Here is a 23,552-nt window from a genome sequence, read left to right as displayed (position 1 = left end):
GATTTCTTTCCTTTTGTCTTTTTTCCTGCAGTTAATTTTTTTTTACAAACTGTAAAAATATAAAGATTTACCATCCAGCAAACTATAAATTGATTTTTAAAACTATGATACTTACAAAAACAAACAATGGGTGATTAAATATTTGAAGTAATAATTTGGTGGTCCCAATTTTAATTTAATTTATGCAGATGCCAGAGACCTGAAATTTTTACTGGCAAAAGAAAGCTGAATTTTTTAAAATTTACTAATTCAATAAATTAGGGGTTGATAATTGTAGAGATAAACCCAATCCCAAAATCCCTCGCAGATCTCTCAAGTTTTGGGGGAGATGTAGTAATTTAGCATCAAAATCCTCGACCACACCATCTAAAATAGAATCCCAAACTTATAACTTAAATGTGTGTTTTTCTTTTGAAGTGTGAATGGTGGGAAATTAGCATCGAAATCCTCATCCACACCATATACAACAAAATCCCAAACTTAAATTAATTTCTTACCTCACAGATAAATTTAGCAAAGCTGGTATTTTTTTTCACTATGCAGTTATTTATTGCTTATCTCAAGAAGAAGAGCAATATTCTTAACCTCCCTATATTTAACGGAATCAACCCATTTCATTAAATACTGACTTGTGTTGATAAGTAATCATCCTAAAGTTGTTTTCTTCTTCTTTTTTTTCCCTTCTTTTTAAAGCAAAAATCAAATCTTGATCTCCCCCCCCCCCATTGAAAGAGCTCCCTCTGTGTATCTAAACCAACTGAGAAACCAACCCATCATTTCAAGATTCTCATTTTCATCTTCAAAATGAGAAAGAGGTAGCCAAAGTCACTGCAACTCCATTAACACGGATAATATAAACAACTACTTCCCTTTCCCACCGACAAAAAAAGATTTAGTCTCTCTGGAGTCACCACCCCTAAACCCTGAAAACACAGAGGACAAAGGTTTTCCAGATTCTGGGTTTCTTCCCAAATAACCTCACCAATGTCAAAGCAAATGTCTCATCTCGACAATATTCCATCAACACCGGGGAAATTCAAGATGGACAAGTCACCGTACATTCACAATAGGTTGAGGTGGCATTCCTCTCTTGCAAAGCTTACCTTTTGGTCTTTTATGTTCTTGGGCCTCATCTTGATTTTCTTCTTTCGATCTCCTTCCTCCAATCCCCTTCCTCAAGATCCTTCTCGCCGCTCTCTTCGTACCTACAACTGGGGTGGACCCGCTTGGGAGAAACGGGTCCGTTCATCTGCCCGTATCCGTTCCCGTAACGGCATCTCCGTTTTGGTTACTGGAGCTGCCGGTTTTGTCGGCACCCACGTGTCGGCTGCTTTGAAAAGGCGTGGAGATGGTGTTCTTGGACTTGATAATTTCAATGACTATTACGACCCTTCATTGAAAAGAGCTAGGCAAGCGCTTCTGGAACGAAGTGGGGTTTTCATTGTTGAAGGAGATATCAATGATTCGGCTCTTTTAAGGAAACTTTTCGAGGTTGTAGCATTTACCCACGTTATGCATTTAGCTGCTCAAGCTGGCGTCAGGTATGCTATGGAAAATCCTGGCTCTTATGTGCATAGCAATATTGCCGGTTTTGTTAATTTACTTGAAGTTTGCAAGTCTGCTAATCCACAGCCTGCAATCGTGTGGGCTTCTTCCAGTTCCGTTTACGGTCTTAATACCAAAGTCCCATTTTCTGAGAGAGATAGAACAGATCAACCTGCTAGTTTATATGCTGCTACTAAGAAAGCTGGTGAAGAAATCGCACATACTTATAATCATATATACGGTCTCTCTTTAACCGGTTTGAGGTTTTTCACCGTTTATGGCCCCTGGGGAAGACCAGATATGGCTTATTTCTTTTTCACTAGGGATATATTGAAAGGCAAGTCAATATCAATATTCGAGGCAGCTAATCATGGCACGGTGGCCAGGGATTTTACCTACATAGATGATATAGTGAAAGGGTGTTTAGCAGCACTGGATACCGCCGAGAAGAGTACTGGTAGCGGAGGGAAGAAGAAGGGACCGGCTCAATTGAGGGTATTCAATTTGGGGAACACATCACCAGTTCCAGTTTCAGATCTGGTGAGCATATTAGAGAGGCTTTTGAAGGTGAATGCAAAGAGGAATATAATGAAGTTGCCTCGGAATGGGGATGTTCAGTTCACACATGCCAATATCAGCTTGGCACAAAGGGAGCTTGGGTATAAGCCCTCAACAGATTTGCAGACAGGTTTGAAGAAATTTGTGAGGTGGTATCTGAGTTACTATTCTGGTGGGAAGAAAGCAGCTGGATAAATCATTCTTGTGAATGTTGTGGTAGGATCCTCCGGATATCTTGTTCATTATCATTCTTATCATTGTTTTTTTTTTCATTGCCCGATTATTGTTATTTCTTGTATCTTTAATGAAGCCATATAGGGAGGGATATCGTGTCCTACTTTGAAGAAGTTTTGAGATCAGTGGACATTGTTTGCTGGGCAGGCACACGCTGTATCAAAAGAAAACCGGAACAATTTTTCTTTTCCTTTTTTGTAATTGTTTGTATTTTTGGCATTGTATTAGAATTCATGACTGATAGAGCATATGGTGATTGGTGGACATGTATCATTTGCTATGCAATTCCAATAAAATAGCACACGATAATATGTTTTTCCATTCTTGTGGATAAATCGGATCGAATTTTGAATTATTGATTTTTCCAAATTATAACAAACCCTACTTCATTGTATTAATGATAAATTCCGTCCTATATTGTAGTTTATGTAAAATCATACTGCTGATCTTCATGTCTTACTCTGCTTCTTTACTTTTCAGATAAGCAAATCTTCTTGACTTTGATACGTCGTAACCAGTACTTGTTCTTTTAAGAGAAGCAAAGTGTCTCAAAACTGTGAACAATGCCAAAATTACACGAGAAACACAACATAACATACGACAAACAAGCACGCCAATACAGTAAGAACAAACAACTTAAGCTAAGCACCCAAACTAAATTACCAATAGAAAAATAATTTGAAAGCGACCCCCTCCTATTATGCTAACATAACAGCTCCACATATCACACAACCTCTTCAAACAATTCAAAATTCATATTTGAATTGTGGGCTGTGGATTTTGACGCAGATGATAAGTAGATTCAGAATATTGAAGCCTTCAAGGAGATCTCAATGCAAACAATTTGGTGAATTTTGTGTACGCTGTTACTGCAGCTAAGGTGTTTATTTGTAATAGGAATTTAGGTGCTTTTATCGGATTCCAATCTACCTAGTTTTGGTGCGTGTGTTCTGGGTACAATTGCAAGAAATAAATTACCACCTGGTGAAGCTAATGAAGATTTTGGAAGCACATGTTGCACATTGTTTAGCTTCTTTTTTGAGTTGCCAGTTGTTTGTGGACTGCTGTTGGATAGAGGATTTGGTGAATGTCTTCAAGTGCTTGTTGGAGTTTCTATTCTGCAATGGTGTTCTTAGAATATGAACATCACATATCTAAAAAGAGTAATTACATATTATTATTTATTATCATAAATGTTTAGCCTAAATTAAAAGTGATTTAATTTAGTTAAGGTTTATTAGGCTTTAGTTATTAAATAAAGTATGAGCCAAATATGTGTAGATACTCTAGTAATTAATTTCTAATTGATAATGGTCTGATTAAAAATTAGAGTTAATGTGCAAAAATTATATATTAGGGTTATGATCTCCAAATTACACATAGGCAACTTTTCTAATATCCCGTCTTTAGAAAAGAGAGTCACTTTCTCTAGATTACTTATATGTTAATTTGGAAGATCAAAACCGCAAGATCTGTAGATTTCAAGAAATCAATGAATTTAGGTACGCTTCCACATCTATTTTTTTTTCTTGATTTATTCTTGATAATTTGACATAACATATCTTGATTTATGGTTTCTTAAGTTTTATGTTAGATATTATTTTACGGTTCTAACAGGTGCATCCAAGGATAATGTTGACCCATTTTTTGTCTTTGCCAAAAAGCCTACACGAATTAACTTTGTGAACCTTGAGAGTCAAAGAATAGAAAGCAAAAATAAGGATTCTAGTCTAAAGTTTGATGGAAATTTTGAAGCTTTCAATAGACAACAATTGTGAGCCACTAGGTCCCTATGCAATTGTAGCTCTATGTGTCATGTCATTTTGGTTGTCATGGATTATGCTTAAGCATAAAGTCCAATGGGGAGTTAATGTCGAGAGTTCTTGGGATCCTTGGTTAGGTGGCCAGAGGAGTGTCAGAGTTGAATGACCTAATACAAACATATAGAAATCATTGATCCTTTTGAGGGAACCTACAAGATTAAGATCAATTTTCAGGAAAATGAGCTTGTTTCTTGATTTTCAAATTATCCAGAAGGTACAAGCCACAAAAGTGTAAAATCTCCTTGATTCGTGGGAATTAATTTTATTTGATAGAAGCTATTGAAGTATCCAATTGGAGATAAATGAGGTGTTGAAAGAATCTGGGTGAAGAGAGAGGGAGAGAGAGAGACCGAACCAAACTAGATGACCCTTGCAAAGTTACATTGATGGAAGAGATGTTTAGTTGTTTCCTTGTTGGTGATGTAGATAGGACAAAGGTTATTTTTTGAAGATAATCGTCTCAAGAAAAGGTCCTTCGTATTAGAAAAACACTTATTTTGTAAGGGAGTTTAAGTCACTAAAGATTGAACTAGACTTTTTGTGGAGTGGTTGAAAAAAGGCTACGAGGATTCGTTTGACATAGGAGAGAGTAAACATCTTTAACCGAAAAAAAGCTGTTATGATTATATTTCCATACAATTTTGTCTTCACCACATTAAATGGAGAGAGTTCTATTGATGAGATCAAAAGCACGGTTGGGGTTTTGTCTTCACAACCCACTGAAAGGCATGAATGGTTTTGTCTATGCTTTTACATGCATTTTTTGGAACCTTGAATATAGAAAGAGAATACTAGGGGAGAGAGGCTAGGTTGGTTTTGATGAGGGTAAGTCTTTTTCCCGTCGATAGACATTTTGGCTTCCACAAAGCAAGCTTGTTATTCACCTTGTCAATAATGGTATGGAAGAAATATTTTTTCCTGTGCAATTTTCTCAATTCCAAACCCAAATATTTGCCAAGTTGGTCCACTCTTTTATTGAACCATCTCTTTTCTTAATGCTTAGTTAGAAGGTTGAAAAAGAGCTCAGATTTGTTAAAGTTAATACAGACATTCTCGAGCAAAGTTTTAAGAGATTTACAAGACTAGACAATGACATTTTAGAAGATAAAGCAATCATCAACAAAAAGAATGTGATTAATAAAATGTGCATTCTTAGAAATTTTTACACCCTAGATAGATCCATCTGTTGTAGCTTTTTGAAGCATAAGAGAAAGGATATTTATGCATATGACGAAGAGGTATGGGGAGAAAGGATCCCCCTAACGTAGTCCTCTGATTGGGTTAAAGCATTTAGTGATAGAGCCATTGACGAAGACTTGGTAGGAAACTGTGGAAATGCACTAGTGGATTAAATCAATCCATTTTTTATCGAAGCCTATCCCTTGAAGAACAATTTGAAAGAAGTCCTAGTTGATCCCATCAAAGGCTTACTCATGTCAATTCTGAAAGCTGCCAAAGATCCTTTGCCCTTTATTTTCCCTTTAATGGTGTAAAGAATTTCATTAGCAAATATAATATTATCAAAGATGAGACGACCAGGTACAAACACATTTTGGTAGCAAGAGATGAAATTGGGGAGAAATTTTTTGAGGTGATTGACAAGGACCTTGAATATGATCTTATAAGTGACATTACAAAAGTTGATAGGTCTGAAGTTAGTTGGGTAAGCACAAGATTTTCCTTAGGATATAAAGGTGATGATAATTTTATTGAGCTCTGTTAGTAAGACACCCAAACGAAGAAAAGACAAAGAGAAAGAAATAATGTCAATTACCCATAATATCCCAAAATTGTTGGTAGGATAGGCTTGGTTTACCATCGATAGTCGGGGTTTTAAGAGCACAAATGTAAAAAGCATGTTTCACTTCTTTTTTGGTGAAAGGTATTATTTTGTGTGACGCAAGGAATATTGAGTTCTCTTAGACAATTCATAATGGCTTCTCTACTCACATTAGTAGAGTTGCGGTATAGATTTTCAAAAGGAAAATTGAGAAATACTTGTTTGATTGACATAAGGTCATCCACCCAAGTATTGTTAGAGTCATTGATGCCATAAATTCTATTATCCCAAATCTAATACTTGGTGTTTTTAACTTTATAGAGGTTTTTATATTGATTTGTTGCAATGCTTTTGATGTTCATGTTATAATAACCTATACTTAGTTTTATCCTTGCGGGTCTTAATAATTTCCACTAAAAAAAAAAGAGAGCATGACAAAACCATCGCCACCATTGTCTAACATCGCCACCACTTGTAGCCTAAAGCGAGAGCTTGCAAATTTTTATCTTACTAAACTATGTCAACAAATAAAGGCTGTTCTGCCCCTGATATTCCACCAAACTAAATCCATAGCTGCAACAAGGAACTTAACTGTTAGAATTAAGTGACCCGAATCCTTATTTAAATAAAAAACAGTGGTAAAATAAAATAAAAGTAAAATCTATATAGAACTACACTTCTTTTATTTTATTTTAGAATAAAGTTCTTTTAAACCTTATTAAACTCCATCAATTTGATATTGATTAGAATAAGGAGTTTCAATCTTACTACACTCCTATTAGAATATGATTTTACAAGCCTATAAATAGACATAGTCTACTCTCTTGTAATCATTCGAATTCGACATAGTGAATTTTCTTCTCTTTTACCTGTGGTTTTTTTCCTGAAAGGGTTTCCGCGTAAAAATTTATGTTATTTATTTTTATTTCTCTTTTCTTTGCGATATATTGTCATTACCAACATTCTATTTTTACAAATTGGTATCAGAGCTTCCGTGTTGTTCATCTCAATCACGGTAATGGTGTCTTTGAAATATGAAATTCTACTGTTGGATCACAACATCAGATTCGTGTTGTGACAAATAAAGATGCAGGCAGTTCTTGAACAAATAGACTTAGAGGAAGCCTTGCTAGGGGTAGATAAGATGCCTTCGACATTGACGGAGGAAGAGAAGAAGCGTAAGGATCGAAAGACGATAACACAGTTAAATCTTCATTTGTCTAATTAAATTTTACAGAATGTGATGAAGGAAAAGATTGCCGCTGGATTATGGAAGAGGCTGGAACAAATATGTATGTTGAAAACTCTAACTAGTAAGCTACATATGAAGCAGCGTTTTTATGCTCATCGTTTGGACAAAGGTACGTCTGTGCACGAACACTTAATAGTGTTTAAAGAAATTGTCTCAAACTTGGAGGCCATGGAGGTTTAGTATGATAAGAAAGATCTATGGTTGATTCTACTTTTTTCGTTGCTTCCGTCTTATTCAACCTTTAGAGATACGATTTTATATAGCCGCGAGTTTCTCACAGTTGATAAGGTTTATGATTCTTTGACCTCATATGATAATATGAAGCATCTTGTGGTTAAAATCGACTCTCAGGGAGAGGGTCTCATTTTTTGTAGGAGACAAGATCGGAATGCTGATGATAATCCTGAAAGGATACAAGAACAGAATTCTTGCGGTAAATCTAAGGGTAGATCTAAGTCTTCAAACAAAGGTAAAACTTGTAACTTATACAAGAAGAAAGGACACATTAAATCTGAATGCTATAAGCTACAGTATAAGATAAAAAATTAGGCTACGAATCAAAAAGAAAAACAATAAAAAAATTTCGATGAAACTGATGTTGTAGAAGACTACAGTGATGGTGAACTTCTAGTCGCTTCTGTCAACAATTTTAAAGTGAGCGAGGAGTGGATCCTTGATTTGGGTTGCACCTTCCACATGAGTCCCAATCGGGATTGGTTTACAACTTACGAAACAGTTTTTGAAGGTGTTGTTTTGATGAAAAATAATGTTTCGTGTAAAATTGCAGATGTTGGAAATATTAAAGTTAAGATGTTTGATGGAATTGTCAGAATAGTTAGTGGCGTACGACATGTTTCAAAATTGAATAGAAATTTAATTTCGTTGAGTACTCTTGATTCAAAATGGTACAAATACACAGCTGGAAGTGGAGTTTTGAAGATTTCCAAAGGTTCCCTCGTTGTGATGAAAGGGCAGAGAAAGACTACCAAGTTATATGTTCTGCAGGGTTCTACTGTTACTGGTGATACAGTTGTCGCTTCCTCTTCCTTTTCAGATGATGATATTACTAAACTTTGACATATGTGCCTAGGGCATATGAGAGAGAATGACATGACAGAATTGAGCAAAAGAGGACTTTTTTATGGGTAAGGAATTTGCAAACTGAAGTTTTGTGAGCACTGCGTTTTTGGGAAGCAAAAGAGAGTTCGATTCACAAGAAGAATCCATAACACGAAGGGAACGTTGAAGTATATTCATTCTGATCTGTGAGGATCATCGAGAGTGCTTTCGAGAGGTGAAGCTAATTATATTCTAACTTTTATTGATGATTTTTCCAGAAAAGTTTGAGCGTTCTTCCTGAAGCAGAAAAAAGATTTGTTTTCCGTATTTAAGTCTTGGAAAACTATGATTGAAAAATAGACGAGAAAAAAAATAAAATAACTCCGCATAGACAATGGCTTAAAGTTCTGTTCTGATGAGTTTAATAAACTGTGCAAGTCAGAATGGATCGTAAGACACTTGACAGTTCGTCATACTCCACAGCAAAACGGTGTTGCAGAACGAATGAACAAAACGATCACAGAGAAGGTTTGATGTATGTTGTCAAATGCTAACTTACCAAAGTCATTTTGGGCCGAAGCAGCCTCTACTGTATGTTTTTTGATCAACCGATATCCATCCATTGCCATTGAGAAAAAGACTCCACAAGAGGTATGGTCTGGTAATCCTACTGATTATTCTGATTTAAAGATCTTTGGGTGTCCTGCGTATGCTCATGTTGATAATGGAAAATTGGAACCGAGATCTATTAAATGTGTTTTTCTTGGTTATAAAACTGGTATAAAAGGGTATAAGTTGTGGTGTCCTGAAAATAGAAAAGTTGTGATTAGCAAAGATGTTTCTTTTATGAAACTTCTATGCTTCCTAACTTATCTCTTAAAGGCTCTTCCAATAAAGAAAATTAAAAGTAGGTGGAGCATCAGATTAATCCAAAATCTACAACAGAGTCGACTCCTCAAGCCAGTGCAAAAATTCAGAATAGAGTTGTTTCTTCACCACAATACTCTATCGCCAAAAACAAAACTAAAAGAGAAATTAAACCTCCAAAGAAGTATGCTGAGGCTAATCTAGTTGCTTATCTTTAAATGTGGTTGAAGATATAGATGCAAACCAAGAGTCATCTAATTATTCTAAGATGGTTAGCTGTGAAGACTCAGAAAAGTGGATGTTTTCTATGCAAGAGGAGATGGAATCACTCCACAAAAACAGAACATGAGATCTTGTGAAACTTCCTAAAGGTAAAAAGACTATTCGTTGTAAATGGGTGTTTAAAAAGAAAGAAGGAACTCCAGGAGTTGAAAAACCCAGATATAAAGCAAGGCTTGTTGCAAAGGGTTACAGTCAAATTCCATGAGTGGACTTCACAGATGTGTTCTCTCTAATTGTGAAGCATAGTTCGATTCGAGCTTTGCTTGGTATTGTGGCCGTGCACGATTTGGAGCTTGAGCAGTTAGATGTAAATATTGTATTTTTGCATGGAAAACTTGAGGAGGATATTTATATGCAACAACCAGAGGGTTTTACAGTCTCAGAAAAAGAGGACTATGTTTGCTTGTTGAAAAAGTCCCTTTATGGTTTGAAACAGTTACCAAGACAATGGTACAAGAGGTTTGATTCATTTATGACTTCTCATAATTTTAAAAGAAGTAGTTTTGACAGTTGTGTTTAATTTAAGAAAAATAATGATGGTTCTTTTGTGTATCTACTCCTTTATGTTGATGGCATGTTGATAGCAACAAAAGATAAATGAGGGATAAGAAAAGTTAAGGCCCAACGAAATGAAGAATTTGAGATGAAAGATTTGGGACCAACAAAGAAGATACTTGGTATGGAGATTTTCAGAGTTAGAAAATCAAGTAAAATGTACCTAAGTCAGAAGGGGTACATTGAGAAAATTCTTTGCAAGTTCAATATGTAGAGTGCTAAGCCTATTAGTACTCCTTTAGCTGCTCAATTCAAACTTTCATTGGCTTTGTCTCCATAATCAAATGATGAGATTGAGTACATGTCACATGTTCCATACTCTAGTGCAGTGGGATCTATCATGTATGCTATGGTTTGTTCACGTACAGATTTATCATATGCAGTCAGTGCAGTTAGCAGATGCATGGTGAATCTCGGTAAAAAATGTTAGAAAGTAGTTCAGTGGGCTTTAAGATAATTACGAGGTACTACTGATGTTTAATTACAGTTTGGAAGAGCTAGAGATGGAGTCATTGGTATGTTGATGCTGATTTTGCTAGAGACCTTGATAGAAGAAGATATCTCATAGGTTATGTCTTTACAATCGGAGGTTGTGCAATCAGTTGGAAAGCCACTTTGCAAACTATAGTTGCTTTGTCTACCATTGAAGCTGAGTACATGGCGATTACTGAGGCTTGTAAAGAAGTCATTTGGTTGAAGGGACTCTTTAGTGAACTCAATGAAGACCTTCAAATCAGTACATTATTTTGTGACAGTCAGAGTGTCATCTTCCTTACAAAAGATCAAATGTTTCATGAGAGAACAAAATACATTGATGTTCGGTATCATTTTGTTCGTGATATTATTGCTCGTGCTGATATTGTTGTGAGTAAAATTAGTACTCATGAAAATCCTACAGATATGATGACTAAGTCACTTCCTATAACCAAGTTTAAGCATTACTTAGATTTGGTTAGTGTTCATTATTAAAGTTAAACCCTTAAGGGGTTTTATAGAAGAGGTGAAGAACTTATTCATTAAGAGTTCGCGATGAATAACTTGTTAATTGAGAATTTGTGTCAAGGTGGAGATTGTTAGAATTGAGTGACCATAATCCTTATTTAAATAAAACACAGTGGTAAAATAAAATAAAAGTAAAATTCATATAGAACTACACTTCTTTTATTTTATTTTATAATAAGGTTTTTTTAAACCTTATTAAACTCTATCTATTTGATATTGATTAGAATAAGGAGTTTCAATCTTACTACACTCCTACACTCTTATTAGAATATTATTTTACAACCCAATAAATAGACATAGTCTACTCTTCTTGTAATCATTCGAATTCGACATAATGAGTTTTCTTCTCCTTTGCCCGTGATTTTTTCTCAAAAGGGTTTCCACGTAAAAATTTGTGTGTTCTTTATTTTTATCTCTTTTCTTTACGATAAATTGTCATTACCGACATTCTATTTTTACATTAACCCTTCTATGATGTCGATTCCTAGGGAAAATTTTGTTGGAATATTTTAATAATAAAAGATTTACTTTTATAAAAAAATATTTACGTATACGTAAATGTAAGTTTAATTAATTTATGTTGTTTTAAAACTTTAAAGTAAATGCATCAATTAAAATTAGTTTATATGTAAGACCGATCCTTTTTTAGTAAAACCATCCTATTTTAAAAAAGAGAGAAGATTTAAATAAAAATAAAATGATAATATTTTAGTGAAAAAATCTTCTATTTGCATTTCGTTTCAATTAAGATGATTGAAATAATATTGGAACAAATAACTTGATTTACAGTAAAAAAAACAAACAATTTTGCTTTAACTTCTTTTAGAACGAAACAAATTAAATGCAAAGTAAAGGAGAGTATTAATTTGTTTTGTTAAATTTTGTTCTAACCTTTGTTCTAAAATGAGAGGAATTTAATCTCATGTATTTGGTCCAATTATACATATTTTTTGGACTTGTGACTCAACACTTTATAATTCAGTTTAATTCAATATTTGTCTTATATTCCCAAAATAAATATTAATTAAATTGACTAAATTGATTTTCTAATTAAATAATTTTTTCAACCTAATTCTAGTTCCGTTAAAATCATGATGACTCTACTGTAAAATAGTCTATGAAAAAATATATTTAAACTTCTATTCGTGTCATATACCCAAAGCACTAACTTTCAGTTCCTTATCTATTTTAATTTAGGTTTTTGCTTATATCAAAGTATATAAGTTACGCATACATAGTCCATCATCCACTTAAGATTAATGTATATCACACTATGAATCTCACAAGTGAATAAATTCATAAACGAATCTAGGATTTATTCTACTTGGGTCTTTTTCGATGTACTGTCAGTCCAGTCAGTCACATCAATGTCTCTATCTTCTAGGGGTCATCCATTTTGATGCTCAAGAGAAAACATCTCCCCAGTTGGACTTGATAGATGACCTATTAGTCTTTCAATCAGTGTGCTCATTTCCAATTAGACTAAGGACTTGTTTAGTTTATCTACTAATACAAGTTGCCTCTTTGTATTATGATCCGACCATGTAACATCACTTAGTATTAGTTAAACATTAAATAACCAGGGAGTCAATATTTGTTTAAATTTTGTTTTGCATGCAAAAACATTGAGAACAATATGCAAAGGGTATTAATGTAATTAATGAATGTTATTATTAAACCAGTTTGTTCGAAAATTACAAGTATACAAAACGAATATACTACACTTAGGGTACCAATTCCAACATTATTAGCTAAAGGCCAAACTACCTTACACAAACAGATATTTGTAGCCTTGATATTGAACCCAAATTGTTAAAAATCACTCACCCAAAATACATCATAATACATTTAATAAAATTCTCGAAAGAATACCTAAAAGAGTGGCATAAAATATTCTAATAAAAATAACCAAATACAAAAGTTAAAAGACATTAAAAAATGCATAGTAGTGCGTAACACAAACAACCTATTTATAAGTTTCTTCAAATGATCAACCAACAATGTTTTTATAAGCTTGAAACACTCATTTAAAAGTCAATTTTATTCCACTAATTATCTTCAGTATTTATCACATAAAAGCTTTTATAAACAAGCTTCTCAATAACTTGAAATACTCTAAAAGATAAGAATAAGGATATTCACCAAAGTTTAAAGTCTTCTCCTTCCTCTTCAAGGCAGCTAAATGAATGGTGATCATATTCTAATTTATCGTGAAATTCTCTTATCTTTTGTCGTTAATTAATATTAAAACTAAATCATTAAAAGTCAAATATGATAACACCAAAAACTTTGATTGCTCCAAACAACTCGTTTTAACTATTGTTCAAAGACAAATAAAGTTTCCAATATTTGAAATTCATTAATTCAAAATGTCACCTTTTATAATTGTTTTGTTTAGATAAATAATTGAAAAATGACAGAATTTCTCCATCTTTTACTTTTATAACAATAAATGGAGAAATTGAGAGGAAAAATAAGAATACCATGATAAAGATGAAAGAGAACCGACATTGACAATAGAGCTCAATTAATCTTTTTTTAATGATAGAAATTTAAAATATGATATGTAATATTACCAAATTTAGAATTTAATTTTTATTTTTTATTTTCAAGGGTTTAATTTTATTTTACAAATTTTAAAATTCAAGTTCAATTAAAATCTGAGTAATCCTAAAAACATAAGTATTGGAACTATATTCTAAATTTATCAAGAGTAAATATTTATATTTTAATCATGAGAGAATTATCATAATTACTTGAATTAGACTAGACTAACTAGTTGGATTGATTGGACCAAGAACTAGTTGAACTGAATTAAAAGTTGATTAAACCAACCTGATTTTTTTATTATAAATTTTTAATGATTTAATCAAATCGTACAAACCGACCAATCAAACAAACTGAGGGTCTAATCAGTTCGACCGATTCAGTTTTCAAAACCTAGTTTCAATGTTAATAGAATTGGGCTTGAAACATAGATTAAGGCTTACTCAGTCAGCTAGGAGTTCTATTTGTCTCTCAAACAGGCCCACATAACTACAACCTCCGAGTTTGATGAATGTAATTAACAAAATATAGTTGGAATAGTTAACGCAAAATGAAACAAAGGTGGCTTTGCTAGTTGCAACTATGAAAAGTCTCCAATAAACACTACCCAGGTCCTGAAATTCTCAAGCTGGTGAATCTAGCCATGTTACAGTGAAGGTAAACTTGACAGGATTCCCGCCTATGATTAAAATGGCAGAAGATGGATATTAGAGCCTATTTGCAGCGCTGGACATGATAATCCATTAAAATTAGGCTTGTAAGAGCAGCTCCCAGTATTAATATTCTCCTTCGAATTATTTTAAATTAATTTCATACTACATTAAAATTTGTAAGCCAAAAATATTAAGAAAACAAATCCATGTAACCATTAAGATTCAAAAACATTTCAAACGAAAAAAATATCAATTATTCTGATACACTAAACATAATATTTCCCCTCTCAATTTCAAACCACCATTAGCTAAAAGTCAAAGGCGAATCGCTATTGAAGCACCGGGAAACTGGTTCAAAAATGTGGCTGCCCTAAGCCACAAGAGTACTGGCGGTGGTTGACTCACTGCATAAGTAGAAGTGTGTTAAATTTTGGCTTATGTTACAACCAATATTTGAGATAAAATTTCAGCAGAGTGTTGAGGCGATTATTTAAATGACCATATGCTTCTTCCCATCATCGAGTCATACATACATCACAAGAGGAAGCCAAGCAGGGATTCAAAATACTTACTATTTCCACACGGGTGGGAGCTTCTTTGTTTTCTTGTAATAGCGGGCAAGACGATGGATTCTGCTCTCGACCAAGATCAACCTGAATTTGGAATCCTTGTCTTTCCTGTTCCTCTCGAGATGTTTTCTGATGGCAACGGCTTTCTTGATCAAGTGGTACAGATCCTCGGGGATTTCAGGAGCAAGTCCTGACAGGAACAAAGATGAGCTGAATGTTTTCTTTGAATGAATTAAAAACATAAAAAAACGAAACACAGGACAACGTTGAAGAAAGATGTACCGTGGGCTTTCAGTATCCGCAAAATCTTGCTGCCTGTAACACTCTTCACCTGAGCAATCCCGTGAGAATCACGGAGAATGACACCAATTTGTGATGGGGTCAAACCTTTCTTTGCAAACTTACAAATGTTCTCCTCCACCTGAATGATGAACTCAAGGTTAAAAATGAATATTGCCAAACAATAGTACAAACTTTTCATAAAGACAGAATGAGTTAAGGTAAGGGTTTTCCGAATCCTGATTGATGAGAGTTAAATCAGAATAAATGCATTTGGAACATTATATGAGGATAAAAGAACATATGAAATAGTATTGCAAAAATAATGGAACTTCCATTAATCAAACATTTGGTTCTTCTCTACTACTATTCTAATGAAACAAGTCTTGGAGACTCAACTATTCACATACAGGATTGAAAGAGCAACTTCACTGAAAATAATGAAACACAATTAAAAAAAAGGTTGGTATCATCCATTGAATAATTTGCAGAGCTAATAAAAATGAAGTGAAGATTCAAAACAAAAAGCGACTCACATCTTGAGAAGAGATCTTCAACCAACTTGGTGGAGTCCTCTTGTAGGGTAAAGCAGATGCGGAAATACCCTTACTGCAAACCAAGTTAAAATGAATGGTGAAGTAGGCAGCTAGAATCGATTTAAGACTAGATAGTATTGTAGGATTGTTTTCAGCGTGTAAGAGCAAAATACCAACCCTCGGCTGTGCATACGACCCATGGTTGCGGAGTTCCGAGCTCGACTGCTTGGTTGGCTGGCTGGCTGGCTGGCTGGCTCACTTCACCTCTCTGCAAAGAAACCCTAGAATATAACAAAATGAAGGCTCGGTCAGGGTAGGGTTTTTAATCCTTTGCTAGAATTTATTGGGCCTTCCCCCCTGGATTTATTACAAATTGGGCCCAGCCCTCGAATGTTACCAAGCATGATTCATTTCTTTATCATTAGATGATCCAATCATGACCGCAAAGCTGGAAAAATCTAACAAAGATTTTGGAAGCGCCAACCATGGCAGCGAATCTAAACAGAGCCCGAGTTTAGGAAGTATAAAGATTTGAGAAGGTAAAAATTCTCATTAAAACTTATCCAGAATATAAAAAAAAAACCCCTGATTTGCTTTCTTAAACAATCATTATCTTAAACGTATTACTTTCCTCGGAACTTTGATGCATGAGAATTTTTCTAATCTCCTTGTGTTACAGGGTAAAACTAAAAATAGGCAAATGAAGTAGTAAGGGTTGAATGGTGCGGTCATTTCCTGTCTTCGTATGGGGGAGTTGGTTACTGAATTGGTTGGGTATTCAGTTTTCATTTTCTCTCTCTCTCTCGATTCTCTTCTCCTTTTTTGTTTTCTGTACTATTTCTCTTCCGGTTTTCAACTTGCAGCACCTTGGGTTTTTACTTTTGCTAGAAAGCGTAACCAGGAAGAAAAATCTAGTTTTCCAATCATCGATACCAGAAATCTACAAGAAGTAAATTAATATTGCAAAGTGAAATGTTACATTGGATTTCCGAAAATATAAAACATAATGTAATTATATAAAAATCAAAATTAAACTTGTCAGTCCCCCATCACCATTTTCACAACAATGGCTGCTTTCCCCGACATTCTCTCTCTCTCTCTCTCTCTCTCTCTCTCTCTCTATTGCTATTTCTACATGGAGATGCCTGATAAACAGTTAGAAGGCGAAACCGGCCTCACAGTAATGTACCTGTTAGACTACAAGGCAAGTGGAACTATGCTGCACAAGCCTTCCGTATTGATAATTGGTAAGAAAATTCTCCAAATTGTTTGGCACGGAGGAGGTTTTTATTGTTCCTATTATATCAACCTTTTAGAACTCCTGCGAATCAAAATCAGGCTTTGATGGATATTCAAGGCCCTGCAGCGCTGGCATCCGTCGTAAATCCTCATCCGAATAAGCTGGAATGAACCAGTATCGCTTGTCTGTTCCAAACACCTGTATTTGGACAAACACCAAAGCTTGAGTAAACTGATGATATAGAACTTGCCAGAATGGCCAGCTATAAGAGTAAAAATCCTATCAAGTAAACTTCAGCATGGATATTCAAAATTTGGGATCACAATGAGAAGAGTCCAAATACCATGAGGACATTTAAACAAAAGCAAAACATTTCAAGAACAAATTCTGGACAACCCAAATGACCATTATATGAATTCTTCTTTTCTGCAAGAAATACACGTAAAGAAACAAGGAAACAGCCATGTTGCAATAATGGTTAACCTGTTCAAAATTTTTCTTCCGACCAAGGTCATAACGCCATTTTGGAGTGGTTTTCTTCTCATAGGCCTGCTCAAAAGACAAGCACAGATTTTGTCAGTAAATTTGAGTCCATTTATACTGCGCCCTGGGGAATATAACACATAACCTGGCCAAAAAATGGCCCTAAACTCTCATAAGGATATTAAATATTAATCTGTTGGGTATTATGGTGTTGGAGGTTGTTGGAAAATTAATTATTTCTTTTCCTTCCTCCTCAGGGCAGGGGAGGGGCTAAGAGGTTCGCACACATGAAATTGAGCATAGCTTGATATAATGACATGGTATTAAAAAAACAATAAAGATTAATGTTTGGAAACACCAATCATTATGAAATGGTACTAATACTTGAGATGAAGCCAAATACCTCAATAGTAGTCGTATTAGCGGCCACCAAAGATATGTGCATGATCAAAAAGCCCAAGACACTCAATGCAAATGCCAGATTCAAAACTGCCACAGCAGAACATAGTCATACATTTGTACATACTGCATAGTCACTAAAGTAAAATAGATCAGAAGAACAGTCCAAGAAGTCCATACCAAAGGAAAGGAAAGTGGTAGCCAAGGTTCCAGGGGTTCCTGGAATTTCTACATCACTAAAGAATGCTATGAAATGAGGCAATAAGGCCAAAGTCACAAGACTAGTTTCGAGGAATGTGTAAAACTGCATTGAGGTTTAAAATCATAGTCAAATAAATGCCAAGAAAATAGGATCATTGCTCCATCAACATCTCATAAATTGCAATCATAAATCATAACCAATATTACGATAACCAATGCAATGAGAAAACGAACGTCAGAGAGGAAAGAAAAACTCCACAACTCAAGTTATGCTTCCATAAGAAATTTGAAAATATTAACTTCTTGAAGCTAAGTATAATGCAAGTAGGACCTACATGGCATAAACTGCATGAGAAACTAGTTCGAAAATAAAGCAAACATACCAAGAAAAGAAGGAAATACTTGTAATTTAATGCACCAACACAATTGACAACCCACACGCAATGATGGTCCATCTTTAGCACACACCGCCCACCTGAAACAATGGAATTGATTTAGAACTGGTCGTTGGTGATAACAATATTACCAGCACATCAAGAAAAAGAAAAGGAGAAATTTAGCAAATGAAGAACGCACAAACAGAACAATGATGGCAGCGAGGTGGTTTCAGCTGGTTGCACTTGCGACAATATCGAATTCTTTGATTTGATGGGTTTGTCTGCAAACCATTGAACTCTGAACCATTCAATGGGTCAGCCTCCCCTCTCTCCTCATCTAAAGCTGGCCTCCAGTTAGCTGGTATGCTTCCCGGATCAGTCAAAACAACAGAAAAGTAACTCCATAACAGCATCACCAACTGCAGAATCACATAAAAGTTCCCATATCAGTTTTCACCATACATTTAATAGTTCAGTATCTTTACATTCTTTTTGCAATTTGATTATATTAATCACTGTCCCAAAACCCAAGTTATTATTTTAGCATTGAAAGTTTGAAACTAAATATAAAAAAGGTCCAAGATGGAGCCTTGCGTTTTAACAATATTTCAGATTTGTTCTTTCTTTTCTCTAATATATAACAAACAGCAATAAATTTGGAAAAGTTTACGGATTCACAACTCTAGGATAAAAAAGGAAGAAAATTTAAGATCCAGAATGATCACTCTAACTAATGAGTAAGCAGAACAACATGAAATTCAAGCTTAAACATTTTCAGAACCATTTGCATTATTCAAGAAAAAAGGATCCCTTTACTTAGTTGAATTTCATTTCATAGCAGCTGGTTTAAACAGAAATTGCAAAATGTCAAAGCTATTTAAACAGAGTTACAATTCAGAAACCTAACAGAAGGCCTAATAAAGAACCCAGTAAACCAATTGAGGTTAATTTCGGTGACTTACCAAACAATGAAATAAGATCAAGACGACAACAGCAGTAAGGGAATCAAGGCCACCATCGTACAAAGCAGGGCCAAAATTGGTCAAAACGACAGAGTAGTATGAGACACCCACGACCCCTAAAACCAACAGGATCATGATCGATCCCAGACCCCTCAGAGCTGTACAAAACTTGAAGACGTTCCAGGCCATCGTTGCTCCAGATCTATGCATAATAGCCAGGTAACAAAACTACACACAGAAAAGAAAAAGGAAACAAAAAGTTTGATCCTTTTCTTTTGTCTGACAGTGCTTGCAACCGCTTAAAACGTAGGAAGAATCACTAAACCTTAAGAATCTAATTAAGGTTGTATTAATGACTTGGAGTCAAGATAATCTAAGGTGTTCAAAGGATTGACAGTGAAACAATGAACGTAAGAGGGGTTCTTTTTTTCTAGTAAGGTATATTGTGAAAGTGGGGTTGTGATTGTGAATTTAGGGTTTATAGGATTTGGGATTCCAGGCAAGGTGTGGAATACATGCTTGCTTGCTTGCTGGAAAGAAAACCAGTAGACCAGACGGAGAGGAAATATGATCGAAAACTATTTTTAGTTTAATTGAAAATAAAAAGGCTTAATGCTTTGTTTAGTCCCTTAACTACACTACTTTTCTCACTTTTATCCTTAAAGTGCTTTTTTTTTTCAAATCATCATCATCTAACACGTGAAAAATAAGTGACTGGAACCTGCATCCCATTTTTTTTAATGTTGAAGGACTGAACCACTTAATAGAAGATAACTTTAGGTCCTGATCTAAGCAAAAATAAGCTAAGAACCAAAATGAGAAAAGCAGCATCCTGCAGGGGCTAAATCAAGCATTAAGCCAAAAAAGAAAATATACCAAACACAATTTATATAAAAGCTTAACAACTAGTAATAAACAAGACGTATAGGACTACAGTAGAGCCAGTTTTGTTTGTATTTTAAGCAAGACTGTGATTGGTGGCCAACGGCGCACCGCACCAGGTCAAATAAGAAGCTACTATATATTTTTATTGGTTTAATTCTGCTTCTAGTGGCGGTGTTTTTAATCTTTGAAATTTAATATATTGTTTGGATTTGAGTCTAATTACATAAGTATATCATATTCGGGTAACCGTTGTAATTGGTGGGTGTCATTAAATTGGGTGCAATTAGAGCACTTCAACACACTTTTCAATTTTTAAGGGAGGGTGAGAATTGAAATAATTACACAAGTAATTTCACCCAAATTCAATTTTAAAAATATTTTTTATACAAGTTATAAAGTTTATATTATAAACATGAACACGTATGAGTGTTTGGGATGATTATAAAAAAATTCTTATATTATAAGTCGTAAAAAATTATATTATAAAAATAATTTGTATATTTTATAAAGTTATAACAAAAAATTATGTTATTTAAATTCTAAAAAAATTCTAAAGTTAAGTCCAAATCAGGAGTGGCAGCAAAATCATGATCAATTTAGGGTGCTTCGAAAAAGAGGTATACCAAGCTCGACTCTGGAGTGTACCAGAGCATATATGATGAAAACCAAAGAAGATGTTGGCTTATCAGAGGTTATAACATGTAAATTTTATTTTCTTGAAAAAAACATTCATGTATTAATAGATCTCGGGTCAACCCACTTGTACATCTGCACTAAAATCGTAGAAGGTATGAGTCTTGAAGTTGTTTATTCTGAAACAAATGTATTAGTGACCAACCCCCTTTTTCAAAGTACAATGGTTAATAGAGTGATTAAGAACTGTCTGTTAATTTTTGGCTAGCACACCTTTTTGGCAGACTTGTTGTTATTAAGCTTTCATGAGTTCGATGCTATTCTTGGATTAGATTGGTTGACCAGACATAGCGCAGTAGTTGATTGCAGAGTTAGAGGTGTATGGTTGTTAATTGCAGAAGGCAAAGAAGTGTTGCTACTTAGTGTACAGACCAATTTGGCGAGCAGAATAAGTTCCACAATATCTGCTAGAAAGTTAATGATTAAGGGCGTAGATTCCTACTTGGCGTATATTATGGATTCGTCTGAGTCAAGAATGGATATCAACCAAGTTCTAATTGTAAAGAGTTTTCTAATGTGTTTCCGGGAGAACTTCCAGGTATGCTGCCAGATAGAGAAGTAGAATTTTTGATTGAGCTAGAGCATGGTACTGCGCTCATCTCTAGTGCCCTTTGTAGAATGGAGCCATTAGAATTGAATGAATTAAAGACACAGCTATAGAATCTTTTGGATAAGGGATTTATTCAACCAAGTGTTTCACTTTGGGGTGCGCCAATCTTGTTTGTAAAGAAGAAAGATGAGACACTCCGTCTATGCATTAATTACCGCCAACTGAACATAGTGACTATGAAGAATAAATATACACTACCTCGAATAAAAGATTTATTTGACCAGTAAAGTAAAGTTACAATGTTCTCCAAAATTGATCTGTGTTTTGGCTACTATTAGGTGAAGATCAAAGGCAGTGATATTTTGAAAACTTCATTTTGTTCATGGTATGGACATTAAGAGTTTTTGGTGATTCCGTTTGGATTAATGAATGCGCTAGCGATATTCATGGAATTGATGAATAGGGTGTTTCAGCCTTACTTGGATTAGTTTGTAGTAGTCTTCATTGATGATATTTTAATCTACTCTAGAAGTGTGGCTAGTCATGAGGAACACCAAAAGATTGTGCTAAGAACTTTGTGCGAGAACAAGTTGTACACCAAATTTAGCAAATGTGAGTTTTGGTTGAGAGAAGTTAATTTTCTTAGTCACGTTATTCCTGCTGAAGGTATTAAGGTAGTGTAACACCCCTTACCCGAGACCGTCACCGGAATCGAGTACGAGATGTCATCCAATTTAACTTACCAATTCGGAGCATAAAAATTTGTTTTTAAAATTAAATTCACTGTTCACAACAAAACTGTCCACCTGCATGACTGTCACTAATTTAATTATAACTCGAGTTACGAGACTCGAAATTTAAGTCCGTAAATTTTCCCTGAAACTAGACTCATATTCCTACTTACCATAAAATTTTCAGAATTTTTTACTTAGCCAATTAGTACAGTTTATTCATTAAAGTATCCACTATTTCACAGCTCGACAGGTCTGACCTCTTGGCACTAAAAATAAATTATCTCATTGCACAGAATTAATATAAGGTTATAGTTTGTTTCTTTTGAAAAAAGACTCACTAAGAAATCTATACATATAAATTATGACCCATAATTATTTCTGTACAATTTATAATGATTTTCCAAAGTCAGAACAGGGGACTTCAAAAACCATTCTGACCCTGTCTCACTAAAATTCAAATATCTCAAAATACGGAATTCCTTTGCCTACACCGTTTCTTTCATATAAAAATAGACTTGATAAGCTTTAATTCCATATATAATTAACTCTATAATTCCATTTATACTATTTATGGTGATTTTTCACATTCACGTCACTGATGCTGTAAAAGAAACTGCTTCTTTGTATTAGCTACCATTTACACATACATAATACCAAAACATAATCTTTACTAACCATTTCAATAGCTAATCTTAGCCATATCATATGAACATACTCAAAATGATTAAGACTCTATACATGCCATAGTTTAAACATTTTGAAAAGCACATAATACCGAGATGATTATGATAGTGTGATACGAGCTCCGACGATCCCCAATTCGATCAAGTTCAAATCACTATAAAACAAAGGAAATGAGAAAATGTGTAAGCTACAAATAGCTTATTAAGTTACATGTAAATAATAGGTGCTCATTTAATAAATAACACTTTTAGCATATAACTAATCAAAACATTCCTTAGCAATTTCAATCACTTACACATGCACAATTTTACCAATTCACTTTCATATACATTTTCACACTTAACATTTATCACATATGCACATTCTTTCAATTGTACCTGTATACACACTTCATTTCATATTCACTTTAACTCATTACTAATCCCGTTGAACACTCGGAATATACACAGATACGTAGAGATTTAGCACATAAGTGCAACACTGATATGTAGCCGAAGCTACCACTGTTATGTAGCCGAAGCTACCTCTGAAATGTAGCCGAAGCTACCACTGTTACGTAGCCGAAGCTACCACTAAAACGTAGCCGAAGCTACCACTGATCAATAACACTGGAAATGTCCACGGGCCTGCTCACACAAGCTGTCAGGTGTCTGCAACACATGCTAGATCACCTAGCACCCGGGACTCACTGTAACACTGATCTCTAGTGACATGTCACTTGTATCCACTTCTATTCCTAAGTTCAACCGGGAATTTACACTTAACACTTTATTTTAAACACTTTATCACTTGAATAATTCATG

At 34.5% G+C, this 23,552-nt stretch overlaps 3 protein-coding genes across 3 annotated transcripts; 1 reads left to right on the top strand and 2 right to left on the bottom strand.

Moving 5' to 3' along the window:
• Positions 1–412: 412 nt before the first annotated feature.
• LOC107954573 (UDP-glucuronate 4-epimerase 3) lies at positions 413–2,658 on the top strand. The gene is made up of 2 exons (XM_016890170.2): positions 413–2,319; positions 2,414–2,658. The coding sequence occupies exon 1, from the start codon at positions 985–987 to the stop codon at positions 2,296–2,298; it is 1,314 nt and encodes a 437-aa protein (XP_016745659.1). The 5' UTR covers positions 413–984; the 3' UTR covers positions 2,299–2,319; positions 2,414–2,658.
• Positions 2,659–14,347: 11,689 nt separating this feature from the next.
• Positions 14,348–15,874, bottom strand: LOC107954576 (40S ribosomal protein S13). Its single transcript, XM_016890172.2, has 5 exons — positions 15,719–15,874; positions 15,542–15,614; positions 15,009–15,147; positions 14,730–14,916; positions 14,348–14,561 (listed from the first exon to the last, which is right to left on the bottom strand). The coding sequence occupies exons 1-5, from the start codon at positions 15,739–15,741 to the stop codon at positions 14,528–14,530; spliced, it is 456 nt and encodes a 151-aa protein (XP_016745661.1). The 5' UTR covers positions 15,742–15,874; the 3' UTR covers positions 14,348–14,527.
• Positions 15,875–16,482: 608 nt separating this feature from the next.
• Positions 16,483–20,129, bottom strand: LOC107954575 (probable protein S-acyltransferase 14). The gene is made up of 7 exons (XM_016890171.2): positions 19,204–20,129; positions 18,441–18,660; positions 18,248–18,339; positions 17,844–17,967; positions 17,668–17,753; positions 17,265–17,330; positions 16,483–16,979 (listed from the first exon to the last, which is right to left on the bottom strand). The coding sequence occupies exons 1-7, from the start codon at positions 19,411–19,413 to the stop codon at positions 16,854–16,856; spliced, it is 924 nt and encodes a 307-aa protein (XP_016745660.1). The 5' UTR covers positions 19,414–20,129; the 3' UTR covers positions 16,483–16,853.
• Positions 20,130–23,552: the final 3,423 nt, after the last annotated feature.

This window comes from Gossypium hirsutum, chromosome D07 (genome assembly GCF_007990345.1).
Source record: "Gossypium hirsutum isolate 1008001.06 chromosome D07, Gossypium_hirsutum_v2.1, whole genome shotgun sequence".
In the NCBI taxonomy this organism is placed as follows: Eukaryota; Viridiplantae; Streptophyta; class Magnoliopsida; order Malvales; family Malvaceae; genus Gossypium; species Gossypium hirsutum.
Note: the sequence above shows the minus strand (reverse complement) of the source record. Positions and strands in the feature narration are given on the sequence as shown.

Coding starts and splice junctions, on each gene's coding strand:
- LOC107954576 (XM_016890172.2), bottom strand. CDS start 15,741: ATGGGTCGTATGCACAGCCGAGG. Junction 15,148..15,541: donor TGAAGATCTCTTCTCAAGAT/GTGAGTCGCTTT, acceptor TTCATCATTCAG/GTGGAGGAGAACATTTGTAA. Junction 14,562..14,729: donor CTCCCACCCGTGTGGAAATA/GTAAGTATTTTG, acceptor CTACTTATGCAG/TGAGTCAACCACCGCCAGTA.
- LOC107954573 (XM_016890170.2), top strand. CDS start 985: ATGTCAAAGCAAATGTCTCATCTCGACAATATTCCATCAACACCGGGG.
- LOC107954575 (XM_016890171.2), bottom strand. CDS start 19,413: ATGCATAGATCTGGAGCAACGATGGCCTGGAACGTCTTCAAGTTTTGT. Junction 18,340..18,440: donor CTGCCATCATTGTTCTGTTT/GTGCGTTCTTCA, acceptor CCATTGTTTCAG/GTGGGCGGTGTGTGCTAAAG. Junction 17,754..17,843: donor TACCACTTTCCTTTCCTTTG/GTATGGACTTCT, acceptor CTGCTGTGGCAG/TTTTGAATCTGGCATTTGCA.